Consider the following 13544-nt stretch of genomic DNA (forward strand, 5'->3'; position numbering starts at 1 on the left):
AGATGCTGTGGACTGACACAAAACATGATTAACACTGTTAACCTACCCTTTCACCTCCAATTTCCTGTTTCCATTTTCATCTGGAATTTTTCAAACATACTAGCATACAAAATGTTCAAAATACTTCAAAGACATCCATATCACAATCTGTGGCAGTCTATCAGCTCTGACAAAAAACAGGAAATGTCCCCTCTACCTACTACCCCCTGAAGCAGTAGAAGGAAAAAACAAGAAAATTAAAGTATTCTTCCCTTGAGTTCTCGCTACAGGCATAAACAATTTTTAAAAATCCACAAAAATGGGAGTTTTTCACACAGACATACCACACTGAAACAATTAATATGCATTAAAAAATCTACCTCCTATTTCCTGACTGGGCTGTACCTTTTACCTGCTCTTTCTTTTACATTTACACCCACATACACAGATAATGAAGAGGAAACAAGGAAATACATTAAGGATGTGTGCCTATCATTTTAATAGGTTTTCAAGAGGAACCAAATATAAAATAAATCCATAAAGGATACTACCCACTGTATATAAATATGAAAAAGAGCCTTTGACAATGAAATTCCAACAAGCCTGGACTGAAATGCAGGTGCAAGTGTAAATAAGAAATTTACCTGCTTGATGGCTGTAACAGTTATAACAAAGAAAAGTGGAAGTCCACTGGTAACTGGGCTAGTTGGTGTGTCTACTGTGACCTAGGTAAATACAATTAAATTGAAAATAAAATGAAAATTTGTCATTAACTCATATGCAGCACTTACATGCTGCAAACATTTCAAACAGAAACACAGACAAAACACATTCCAGTAGTAGGGTAAATATTAATTTTCATTAAAACAAAACCAAACTACATGGCAGTTAGTTTAAGAAATAGTCCTAAATTCAGGCATAGTTTTTATCCCAGCTTGGATTAACCCCTTTATTGAAATATACCCATTCACTTACCACCTATTTGCTGAGCACCATTCTGTCAGCGCTTGTGCTATTATCAGCCAAGCTCTAGAGATACTACTTTAAACAAGATGGAGACAAGTCCCTGCCTTCATGTAGCTGGCAGCTTACAGGAAAAATCAGACAGTAAAACAAGTGTGTAGATGCTGAGGTCTGAAGGGTAAATAGGAGTTAACTAGACGAAAGGTAGTTTTCTAGGCACAGTGAACAGTATATGCAGGTCTCTAGGAAATAAAGGAAGCCAGTGGCAAGAGGGAGTGTGGTGTGAGATGGGGCTGGAGACGGAGGCAGGAGCCAGACTGTGCAGAGCCCTCTAGGCCAAAGTAAGCTGTTCATTCTTTATCCCACAAATAGCAGGAAATCCTTGAAAGTTTTAAGCAAGGAAAGGTCACATGAACAGAACTGCATTTTGAAAAGATCATTCTCACTGCTCTGTGGAAGATGAATTAGAAGGGAACAAGAGTGAAGGCAGGGAGTCTATTTAGGAGGCTATTGCTGTAATCTAGATGAAAGATGATGGCGTGGACTAGATTGTCAGCAGCAGGCATGGAAAGAAGTTCTATAAATATTTAGGAGGCAAAAATGCCAAGAGTTAGATGTAAGTGCTTATTAAAGATGTCTTCCAAGTATTGGGTTAGCATGTCTAGGTGAATGTTGTCATCATTCACTGAGACAGGAAATACTGAAAAAGAACTACATTTAAGGGAGGATGATTTTGAGTTCAATCTGCCCTCCTAACTCATTGACTCTCATCTCCAACCCTCAACAAGGCCTGCCTCTGCCATACACCCTGTGTTGTAGATACAATATATACTTCCATGTACACAAGGCTTCTGCATGGCTCTGTGACTTTAGGCAATCTCTTCCCTATCCCTGAAATACCAGTTCAGCATTCTCCACCAAGTAAATCCTTCTAATCCTTAAAGGCTCTGTTCAGATAGCATCTATTCTCTGAAGCCTTCTCAAATTCCTCTTGGGTAGAAAAAAATGATAACTTACACTGTATACCCAAAGCATTCTGTTAATGCTTCTTGAATGGCTTTACTACATTAAGTGAATACATGACTGTTATGTGACTGGTCTTCTCAGCTATAGCATAAATTCCTTAAGAGTAGAAAAGCCATATCTTGATCTTCATTGTACCTGCTACCATTTTTGTTGTCTGTCCTACTGCACAGCACATAGTAGGTGGATGAGTGGTATACATTTGCTGAACTGAAATGAAATGTGCTGCCCACCAACTAGAATGATTCTTTCAAGCAGAATCCTCTAGGTAGTTTATTCTATATCTGTAAGACATCTGACCATGGATCCAGAGGAGCTCCTTTTCAAATCTTCCATCATTCAGGATTAAAATAGGCTCTTGCCCATATTATATCCCAGATTGATTTTAAGTAGCAAGGCTAAATTCAATTACAGTACCATTTACTCAAAGCCTCAAAGTGAGTAAACAGAAGCACTTAACATCAACAGGGCATTTGAGCAATTTCAATGGGATTTTTCTGCTTCATTTAAAAAATGAAATGAGAAAAAAAGTACCTTTAATGTAGTAAAATTTTCAGGGGTAATTATGGCGATGAAAATATTTTAATAGCTTACAGATTTAAAGATGGAAGATACAATTTAAACTGTCTAAAATTTAAAACACAAAACAGTAGAAAGAATACAGAGAAGCAGATTGATCTAACTAGGTTCTCACCCTTAAAGTGAGTAAATGAATGAGAGAGAGCAAAAATGGTAATCAGGAAGATGAGTGAGAAGTTTCCAATCAGGCTGAAACTGGTATGTAACAAAATAAAACTATTAGTTTGAACTATTTTCAGTTTTGATATATTCCATTTCATTTAATGGTACACAACACACGTCATCCTAGGATAAGCAAAGATATGATATCCATAAAAATTTCAAATAAAGTAACAATGAAACAAAATCTCAACAGGTTTTCTAGTAAAAACACAACTTTAGAAATTTATAAAATGATAATCTTTAAATGTTATGTTTCTACTTTAAGAAGTCATTATAATAAGCTCTGGAATGTCTTTTTTTAATTACATGGCATTTTAAGGTTAGAAATAGATTGAAAATTCGTTTAAAGCAATCAAGTTTCTAAAAGTTAAGTGGCTGTTTAAGGAGCTCTTACCTGTACAAGGAAAATTATGAGAAAATAAAAATTTGCAATTCTTCTAAACTGTTCAAACAGATTCTTTGGGAGAAAATTCCAAAGCGTATACTATAAGGGAGGAAGAAAAAAGAACACTGTTATGAAGAAAACTTGAAAAATCTTAATAGTAATGACTGATTATGGGTCCACATTATCATATAAAGTGATATTTAGTATGTCCAACACTTTGAAACCGAAATCTCACACATATACATAAGCATATATTTAGAGGCACAGTATATGAAACCCTTTTTCAGAAATGAAGCTTTCATTCTACGCATTACAATAACCATCTAGTCTCATACCTTTGCTTTCTCTGACCCAATCTAAATTAGGTTCCTTGTTATGTGTTCTCATGTCATCCTATATATACTTACTTGATAACACTCATTATAGTGAGTTATATATGTGTACATTTTAAATTAAAGTTCCTCCCTCGATAAGCAAAGAGTTCTATAGGAGCAGGTTGTTCACCTGTATTGTTTACAATTTTCCCAACATTCAACACAGTGCCTGGTACAAGGCAGACAATAAATTATTTGGATAGCCAGGCACAATGGTTCACACCTGTAATCCCAGCACTTTGGGAGGCCAAGGCAGGCAGATCACCTAAAGTCATGAGTTCGAGACCAGCCTGGCCATCATGGCGAAACCCTGTCTCTACTAAAAATACAAAAATTAGCCGGGTGTGGTGGCGCACGCTGTAATCCCAGCTACTCGGGCGGCTGAGACAGGAGAATCGCTTAAACCTGGGAGGCAGTGGTTGCAGTCAGCCAAGATCTCACTACTGCACTCCAGCCTAGGCAACAGAGTGAGAATGAGACTCCGTCGCCAAAAAAAAAAAAAAAGCCTGGGCAACATGGTGAAACCCCATCTCTACTAAAAATACAAAACTTAGCTGGACATGGTGGTGCACGCCTGTAGTCTCAGCTACTTGAGAGGCTGAGACACGAGAATCGCTTGAACCCAGGAGGCGGAGGCTGCAGTGAGCTGATATGGTGCCACTGCACTCCAGCCTGGGCGAAAAAGTGAGACCCTGCCTCAAAAATAAATAAATAATAAAATAAATAAATAAATAATTTGGAGGAATGAATGAACACATTAATTTCTGGCTCAGCTAACCTCTGGAGTCTTGATGATCATAACAGATACCCCTATGAGTCACTCTGTCCCTATGAGTACCTCCAATTTCCATGACAGCTGGGAAGGTGTATACACAACCGTGGGCCATGGAGGGCTTTCATTTTAATCAATAACATACCACTCTGGGCTGCGCTTTGATAATTGGTAATAGGTAAAAGTTTCATGCTAAATTGCACATGGTCAGAAGACCAGAACTCTTAGGCCAACTGTCAATCGTACTTTGTCCCTGATACCTTAAGCTCAAGGACTGAATCATTTAAAAGTGACCAAAAAACGTTGAATTTTTCAGATAACCTAGTAAGACCAGAAACTAGAAAGAAGGAAGTGTTTCTTAACCTAAAAAGCTAAATTTACATTTTAGAGTTCTGCAGCTGACAGTTGGCCTAAGAGTTCTCGTCTTCTGACCATGTGCGATTTAGCATGAAACTTTTACCAATTACCAATTACCAAAGCCCATCCCAATTATCTGTATAATATGTGAGAACATATCCTTTAATAAGAGGTGACTGAAAAGCCAAGTTGTAGACCATGACATAATATATGGGAATTTACTAACCTTTCAGTTTAAAAAGGCTTATGGGCTCAAAATTTAGGGAATCCTCAGGGAAAAAACACAACAGGAGGCAAGTACATTCAGTAAAACAGCTGCATTACAACCAATAACCAACTTAGAAAAGGTTCTACCCTGGAATCCAAGAAGTGCCTTAGGGAAGATAATTTTAAAATAAATGCAGAATTGTGCATGGATGTGCATCACTTGGGAGAAGAAGGTCCACACTTTTTGTGAGATTCCCAAGGTAGCTTGTGACCAAAAATAGAAGCCACTCAAAACCACTGATTCAGTCACTTTGAAGCTGACATAGGACAGACTAGCATTTTTAACTGTCCCAATTATTTAAAATCAACTTTCTAAAACAATAAGCTAAACTCCAACAACAGGCTAATGGCTGAGCTTCTGGTACGTTACCCTTCTGTTCCCAAATTAAAGAGTTTTTAATTAATCAAATAAGCATTACAGAGTCATCTGTGAAAGGTGATATAAACACATCAAAAGGGAATAATACTTTTGTTGTTGTTGTTTTTAAGTCCCAACTGTTAGTTGACCACTGTTTTATTAAATGAACTGCTTCCTTGAGGAATTCTGATTATTCCCTTCATAGGAAATGACTGCCCTTTTCTCTCCTTCATCAAGTCATGAGCTATTAAGAGATCAGGGAGCATGTCCTAAGTCCCCTTATCACAGGTGCCTAGAACAATAGTTTAGCACACAGAAGGTATACAAGAAATCTTTATTAAAACTTGTGTCCTAGCCATTTACTCTACTGGTTTAACTAAAAGGTAAACTTAGTTTCTAGCACATCTTTTTTAGTATAATACAAATGTAAGATTTTAATGCAGACCAAGAAAAGTCTACTTTTTAGAGTTTTTTAACTACAAGTGAAATTGAGTTATAGCCATATACATCAAGTTATTCAAATTAACTTGTTTATCTAAAAAGTAGACTCTCCAGCTTGGTCAGTTGCTACAAACCAAAAACAATGTTATCTCAAGCATGACCTCCATGGCAAAAAAAAAAAAAGTTAATCACAAGAAGAAAATGTGTATAGCAGTTTTTTAGACACAATGATGAGAATTCAGTTTTTGTTACAAGTTAGTTCTTGCTTGGAGAGGTCAGTAAATACTATTTATTTATTTACTGAAACAGAGTCTCACACTGTCACCCAGGCTGGAGTGCAGTAGCACGTTCCCAGCTCACTGCACCCTCTGCCTCCCAGGCTCAAGCAATCCTCCCGCCTCAGCCTCCTGAGTAGCTGGGACTACAGGCACACACCACCATGCCTGGCTAATTTTTGTTGTGTGTGTGTGTGTTTTTTTTTTTTTTTTGGAGAGAGAGTCTCACTCTGTCACCCCAGCTAGAGTGCAGTGGTGTGATCTCAGCTCACTGCAACCCCCGCCTCCCAGGTTCAAGCGATTCTCCTGCCTCAGCCTCCTGAGTAGCTGGAATTACAGGCACTCGCCAACACACCTGGCTAATTTTTATATTTTTAGTAGAGACGGGGTTTCACCATGTTGGTCAGGCTGGTCTTAAACTCCTAAGCTAAGGCAATCTGCCCGCCTCGGCCTCCCAAAGTGCTGGGACTACAGGCGTGAGCCACCACACCCGGCCAATTTTTGTATTTTTTGTAGATACGGGGTCTCCCTTTGAACCATCTCCAAGGCTGGTCTCGAACTTCACCCACCTCAGCCTCCCGAAGTGCTGGCATTACAGGTGTGAGCCACTGCACCGGGCCTATTTTATACTATCTTTAAGTGCAACCATAAACTTAAAAAGCAGCCCAGACATTTAGAACATGTTTAAAACTATTTATACAGAAAACGTCAGCTTTGGGCTGGGCATGACGGCTCACAACTGTAATCCCAGCACTTTGGGAGGCTGAGGTGGGTGGATCACCTGCGGTCAGGAGTTCGAGACCAGCCTGGCCAACATGGCGAAACCCTGTCTCTATTAAAAACACAAAAAATTAGCCAGGCGGGTGCCTGTAATCCCAGCTACTTGGGAGGCTGAGGCAGGAGAATCGCTTGAACCCATGAGGCAGAGGTTGCATTGAGCTGAAATCGCGCGCCACTGCATTCCAGCCTGGTCGACAGAGACTCTTGTCTCAAAAACAAACAAACAAAAAACGTCAGCCTTCCCGGTACATACAACGCATTTTATATATGCTTTGTAGTGGATTAAATAATCTGTACACAAGTGTGGCCACTAAAGGTGAAATTATGTGAAAAAGTTATGGGTCACTGCCTCAAATATGTATCACCTAATTTAATTTGAAACCAAAACTTTATAAACTTACTAAGCAAATTTCCCAAAGGAGGAAAGTTGAAGAGAATCTCAGCTTTGAGAGTCAATTATTTCATTTAAGCAAAAGGAGGCTTTAGAACTTTACTTGTTTTTACCAGTTGTTTTACCCAAGATTTCCAATTTATCATTAAAAATGCTGATGGTTTAGCATTAAAAATGCAGATGAGGAACTTAAGACTCCAAATAACTTTTAATGTGTCTGAATAACTTTTAATGTGTCTGAATAGCAGCAAAAAAGAAAGAGAAAAAGGTAAAAATAAAGTAGTAGATATTTAAAGTAATAATAAAGTTAGCAGTCAACTGCTCAAAGAAAACTTAGGAAAAACTCTTCTGGACATTAGCCTAGGCAAATAACTGATGACGAAGACAAAAAAGCAAATGCCCAAAAACCAAAAATAAACAAATGGGACTTAAAAAGCTGCACAGTGAAAGAAATAATCAACAGAGTAAACAGACAATCTATAGAATGGGAGAAAATATTTGCAAATTATGATTCTGGCAAAGGACTAATACCCAGAATCTGTAAGGAACTCAAACAGTAAGAAAAAAAAAATCAACTCCATTAAAAGCTGGGCAAAGGGCCGGCTGCAGTGACTCACTTCTGTAATCCCAGCACTTTCGGAGGCTGAGGCAGGGGGACTACTTGAGGCCAGGAGTTTATGACCAGCCTGGCCAATATGGTGAAACCCCGTCTCTACTAAAAATAAAATTTAAAAACAATTAATTAATTTTTTAAAAATATCTTTAAAATTTTTAAAGGAAAAAAACACACACAACAGATAAACATGATGGAAACTAAAGATCCTAAAATTCATAGCAGAGTACAATCAATGCTCCTTTTGCTAAAGAAGGGAATTTCCAAGTTTTGCACCAGCTACAAAATTCTGGTGATTTCCAAAATCCCTGCAGAGTACATTAAAGTTTGTGAGGCTGTAGAGGCCAAATTTTTCTAAGGAAAGTATTTGTGTTCCCAGGAGATTAAAAAAACAAAAAGCATTAGGCCAGGCGCAGTGGCTCACGCCTGTAATCCCAGCACTTTGGGAGGCCAAGGCAGGCGGATCACGAGACCATCCTGGCTAACCCGGTGAAACCCCATCTCTACTGAAAATACAAAAAGCTAGCCGGGCGTGGTGGTGGGCGCCTGTAGTCCCAGCTACTTGGGAGGCTGAGGCAGGAGAATGGTGTGAACCCAGGAGGCGGGGCTTGCAGTGAGCCAAGATTGCGCCACTGAACTCCAGCCTGGGCGACAGAGGGAGACTCTGTCTCCCAAAAAAAAAAAAGCATTACTTTTATAAGCAAATAAAATTTAAAGTAGGTCAAAATGTTTGTCTTCAGTGTTCCCTGCCTTAACATTTATAATGTCACATTACTGGTTGTATTTGTAAACAAAAGCAGCATCCAATTAAGATAGTTATTTTTATGACTGAAGGGTGGAGAAAGAAAATCAACACTTGCTACAAAGTTGGAAGGCAGCTAACATATTCTATAAATAGTATACTTTGAAAAAATAATCTTTTAAAAAATTCTGGTATAAATACAAACAGTCAAGACAATGTGAGGAAGAAAAAGTCAAATTATGAAATTGTTGGTCTTTTCGGAGTAGACCTGAAGGCCTCCATTTAGGAGACAGTATCCCACACATTCAAAATACATGAACCTGAGGAAATCAATAGTACTACTCAGTATTGTAATAATAATCACAGAAACACAAATAACAATAGCAGCTACCGTTTGAGTTGTCGCCCCATGCCAAGCACAATGCAAGAGGAGAGAAAAAAAATGAGGAAGGAACCCAAACAGCACAATGATGTAAAAAGACCTCTTTATTCAGAGCAACTAGACCTTATAAAGTAGTTCCACTCCTGGTTTTATTACTAACTCTGCTTGGTGACCATGTGCCTAAATTTCTCTGGCCTTGGTTTCTCCATCTGTAAAGTCAGTGAGCTGAACAAGATAACCTCTTAAGACCATTTAACTCTACAAGTCCACAATTCTGAATCAAAGGACTACTATAGACCATTTAATTGGATACCACAAGGTGAGTCAAAATTTCCAGTAAAAGAACTATTCACTATTTTAGGCACAAGTATGTCAACCTCTGGCTGAGAATAAAATTTCTGCCACTAGTGTGTAAGATTAAGAGGAAATAGATATTTTTATCCAAAATAAAATGTTCTATAGGCCTACATATCTGCTCATTAGGCAACAAAATTTTCACCTGTCCTGACCATATTTTACATGTTAATCTCCCAGCAAAACATGATCACTACTTTATCACCGCCCAAACGAGAAATTAAATGCATATTTGAAAACCAAAATGTCATATATTTTTAAGGAAGGGCATAATTTTGTGTTTCAGCTTTTAAGTGATTACAAGTGTACAGTGAACCAAATGTCACCAACTTTTATCTCTGCCTTGCCAGGGCACATGAGGAAGTGAGGAAAATCTTCAAGATCTATTCCATTCTACAAGAGATGGCAGTAGGCCAACCTAGCACCTAACCCGGTCAGCCAGAGGTAAAGACTAGCTAAATAACATTTGCAGAATGATGACTACTGGGTACTAGGAGCTATAAGAAGTGGTTTCACAGAGTATTAGCCCCATTTCACCAACGAGGACATTTAGAATCAGGGCGATTAATTTGGCCAAGGTGACACAACTAGTAAGTGGTTGGGCCAGGATTTAAATACAGGTGTTCAATGAGAACACATGGACACAGGAAGGGGAACATCACACTTCGGGGACTGTTGTGGGGTGGGGGGAGGGGGGAGGGATAGCACTGGGAGATACACCTAATGCTAGATGACGAGTTAGTGGGTGCAGCGCACCAGCATGGCACATGTATACATATGTAACTTACCTGCACATTGCGTACATGTACCATAAAACCTAAAGTATAATAATAATAATTTTAAAAAAAAAGATATTTTCATTTTGACTAAAACATTATTAAAGCATTATTATTTAAAATATTGCACAGCTAAAAAAAAATACAGGTGTTCAAACTTCCAGGCCAATGCTCTTAGTCCTACACTATGCTGAAGAAAGAGGCATTCAAACGGTGACACAGCTGCAGTGACTTAACTCTTAACAGATCACAGCTGAAGCAGTGTACTGAGCAGCATGCACCCTTTGGGACGTAGGAGTGTATTAATACTTGAGAAGTGGGATGGGAGGTGGAGGGGTTGGCAGGGGAACTAGAAAGAAATGCAAATAAAGTCATTCCAGGACAGCTCTCTCCAAAAGAATGCAAATCTTTTGTAAAAGAATTTGCATTCTTTTATATCCTAGTTCATCCATTCAAGGGTAATTCAGGAAGCTTTGCACAAGTAAGTAATTCGTATTTTTAGCAAACTTTACGGTTTAAAGTAATATGCATAATCATCAAGCACTGTGAATCATAATGGAAGGCAAGTGAATGATCTTTCACCTATAACAAGACAAAGTGATTTTTTAAATAAACTGTCTTTCAGAGGAATACTTACTATAGCTGGTATATGATCCGTATACATGCAAATACATGTACACATACATAAATGCATCAGTTTCCTCAGAAGCACAAATTAGAATAAATGCATTATCTGATTCACTATATGAACATCTATTGAGTTAAAACAAAAACTTACCTTAGATGAGACTATTCTATTATCACAAAATCTTTGTGCAATGTAAGCTTCTGTTTCCGAAACTGGATGGCTGCCAACAAACACTGTGCGTGTGCCAACTCGTTTCTCTTCTCCAGCACACTGACCAAGAGAAAAGGGAAAAAATTCAGTGGATCACATTTGTCCACACTTCTACCAAGCCCATAATTCTTGTCTAAGCATGCTGGGCTATAATCTGGGGAGAAAGTAGTAGGGAGAGGAGAAAACCTTGTTAGGGAATTCAAAATCCATTAAGCTCTTACTTGCTGACATAGTAAAGATAGTAAAAGTGCTTTTTGAACCAACTGTTCTGAGGTCAACAGTGCAATTCTAAAATGATTAAAGAAAGTACCCTAGAGAAACAATATTTTTACTGCCAATCATTTTTCTTTCATCCACAGCCCAAATGAATCTTAACCATAACCTTCACTAGCAACACACTAACTCACGAAAGAATGGACTGGGAATATTTCATTTATTATGCAACTACTGAGGACAACCTTTCAACTACCTTACTAGAGAACAGAAAGCATAATGCAGATTACTTCTAAACACAAAATAATTGTGTATAAGTGTAAAGGTCAGAAATAGAATGGCTGCCTCTATTGAAGAAATGATCGACTTTTTCTAAAAAGAAACTATAATTATTTGGCTTTACAGGATAGTTTATTTTGCAATCTCTCAGAGCCTTATTGTTGTAAAGTTCCATTTCACACAATATATTTCTCATGCCCCTTTTACGTTTTTAATAAGTAGACTCACCGAATCTAAAAGTTTCAAGATTGGGCTCTATTTTATCCCACCCTTTAATTTTGCTAAGGCCTCACTCTCTTCACTTAAATCAGGATAATACCCTTTTCTTAAATAAATTTGGGAGAGTCTCCTTGTATGGTACTATATTACCATATCTGAGACTACCACATATTTAAGTCAAAGGATGTATGATAGAAACAAATACCCATTTATATATTCCCATTATTTTTTAGAAATATAATTCCCCAACCTAAAATGTTTTAATATATGTAGTCACAAAGATTTTCCTTCCTTTCAATGATTTATTTAAAGGTCAAAGGTATAAATCCCACCCTCAAAGTAATCATTTTAAGCAAGACTACTTAGAACTTGCAGTCTTCCAATTATCTACAATGTCTGAAAGTACTCCAGTCTGAATTTGTGCATCTTATGTAGATGGTATGTGGAAAATTATTTCTTCGTTTAAAAACTAAAAATCACCCCCAAAGTATAGATAAAACCTCTTTGCCTTGCGTTTTCATTTAAGCTTATGATATTGCCTTCAAAATTTGTAGGGAATCATGCAAAAAGTAAGTGGGACAAACTGAAGTAGAAGAGATTCAGGCTGTATATAACTCTGGAAAGCTACTCTGGCATGTGCTAAGGGAATTTGTGGGATCCCTGAAGACCTGGAAAAAGTCAGTTAAGTATCTATGATGGATAGCTTAGTTATTTATCTGCCTGCCCAAAGACAAGGCATTAGAACAACTGATTGTCCAAGGTCCTTCACATGCTAAGAGTAAATGATTCATAGGTAAATTTTCACACAGTTCCTGGAAACCAGTAAACAGTATCTTTACCAAGTGGTAGCTTTGATTTAGGGGCTTACTTCTCTGTTTGCAACTGTAATACACAGGTTCTGACACAGCTTACTGATAAGAGCACCAAATTTTCCATAATATCCATTTTGTAAAACTTAAAAGTGAAAGTGTGTGCACCTGCCAGATGTATAGTTTATCTGGCTTCACCCCAGCTCCCACCTTCTGTTGCAGGTTAAGGCCTCTCTGTGGTCTCCACAACAGACCTGACTCTTATAATGTACCAATTTGAATTATAGAAAATGCCAAGTCCACGTATACATTGCAATTTGCAACCTTTAATTTAATATTCATATGGCTGTTTAGTTTTTCACACAAGGAAGAAGTGGCTGCAGAGTAAATGAGGCAGGGTTACCTTTTATACAAGTTCTTAGTTAATTCTACAAGTGGAAAGGGGGAAGACGCAAAGGAGGTAGAGAATCAGTGAAGTAGGATATGTCGTGTGCTGTCAATATAGATTTTTCCCCTCAATTACAGCAACCACTGATTAACTTAAAACAAAAATGGACTAGTGCTTTCCCAATTCTGAATTGTCTTCTACATTCCATGCCAAAGAACAAAAGGAAAAAGCACAATACAATTTTTTTAGGCACACTGATATTTTTATTAATTCCCTACATTTGAATGACATTTCCAGTTTTACTAAGAGCTTTCCTCATATGTTCTCTCTCTGATCTTTTTTGAATAAGGCCTAAGTGGCCTCTATCTCCATTAAATTGGAGAAAATGGATTGAAATTACTATGCAGGTTTGGGGTTTTGTGTGTGCAGATCCCGGCAGTGATTGCTGTTAGATGATGAAACAGAAGCCTGAAAGCAGCAGCAGAATGTCCACTTTTGAGCATTTTCCAAAATAGCATTTTACAGTCTCTTTACCCTCAACAGGTTTGGGTTGAGAAGTGCCTAAGACTGGGGGGTGGGGTAGTATGAAGTGGGTGACTTTTCCGTGCCTGTCTCACCCTAAAAGCTGATGAAACTGCAATGTCTGGTGGAATTTCCTGCAACTGTATAATATTTGGTTCACATAAAAAATAACAATGCTGAACTCAAGTAAATTCGACGTAATTGCCCACCTGCTGCCAATATAGAGTGTTAAAACAGTGGTGTTAGTTCCTGTGATTTTGAATAATGTAGGTGTCTTTGCCAAAGCAGAGAAACGCTAAGTAG

General features: G+C 38.0%; 1 protein-coding gene across 9 annotated transcripts in view; it reads right to left on the minus strand.

The window, feature by feature from the left end:
* Positions 1 to 13544, minus strand: part of ATP11C (ATPase phospholipid transporting 11C) — a 206476-nt gene that overhangs the window by 89959 nt on the left and 102973 nt on the right. For all 9 annotated transcript variants that reach the window (XM_063721043.1, XM_024240892.3, XM_063721042.1 and 6 more), the window contains 3 exons: positions 10752 to 10871; positions 3101 to 3190; positions 624 to 704 (listed from right to left, as the gene is read on the minus strand). In XM_063721043.1, coding sequence (XP_063577113.1) covers positions 624 to 704; positions 3101 to 3190; positions 10752 to 10871 — 291 coding nt within the window. The remainder of the gene's footprint in view (positions 1 to 623; positions 705 to 3100; positions 3191 to 10751; positions 10872 to 13544) is intronic.

The sequence above is a fragment of the Pongo abelii genome, chromosome X (assembly GCF_028885655.2).
Source record: "Pongo abelii isolate AG06213 chromosome X, NHGRI_mPonAbe1-v2.0_pri, whole genome shotgun sequence".
Classification (NCBI taxonomy): Eukaryota; Metazoa; Chordata; class Mammalia; order Primates; family Hominidae; genus Pongo; species Pongo abelii.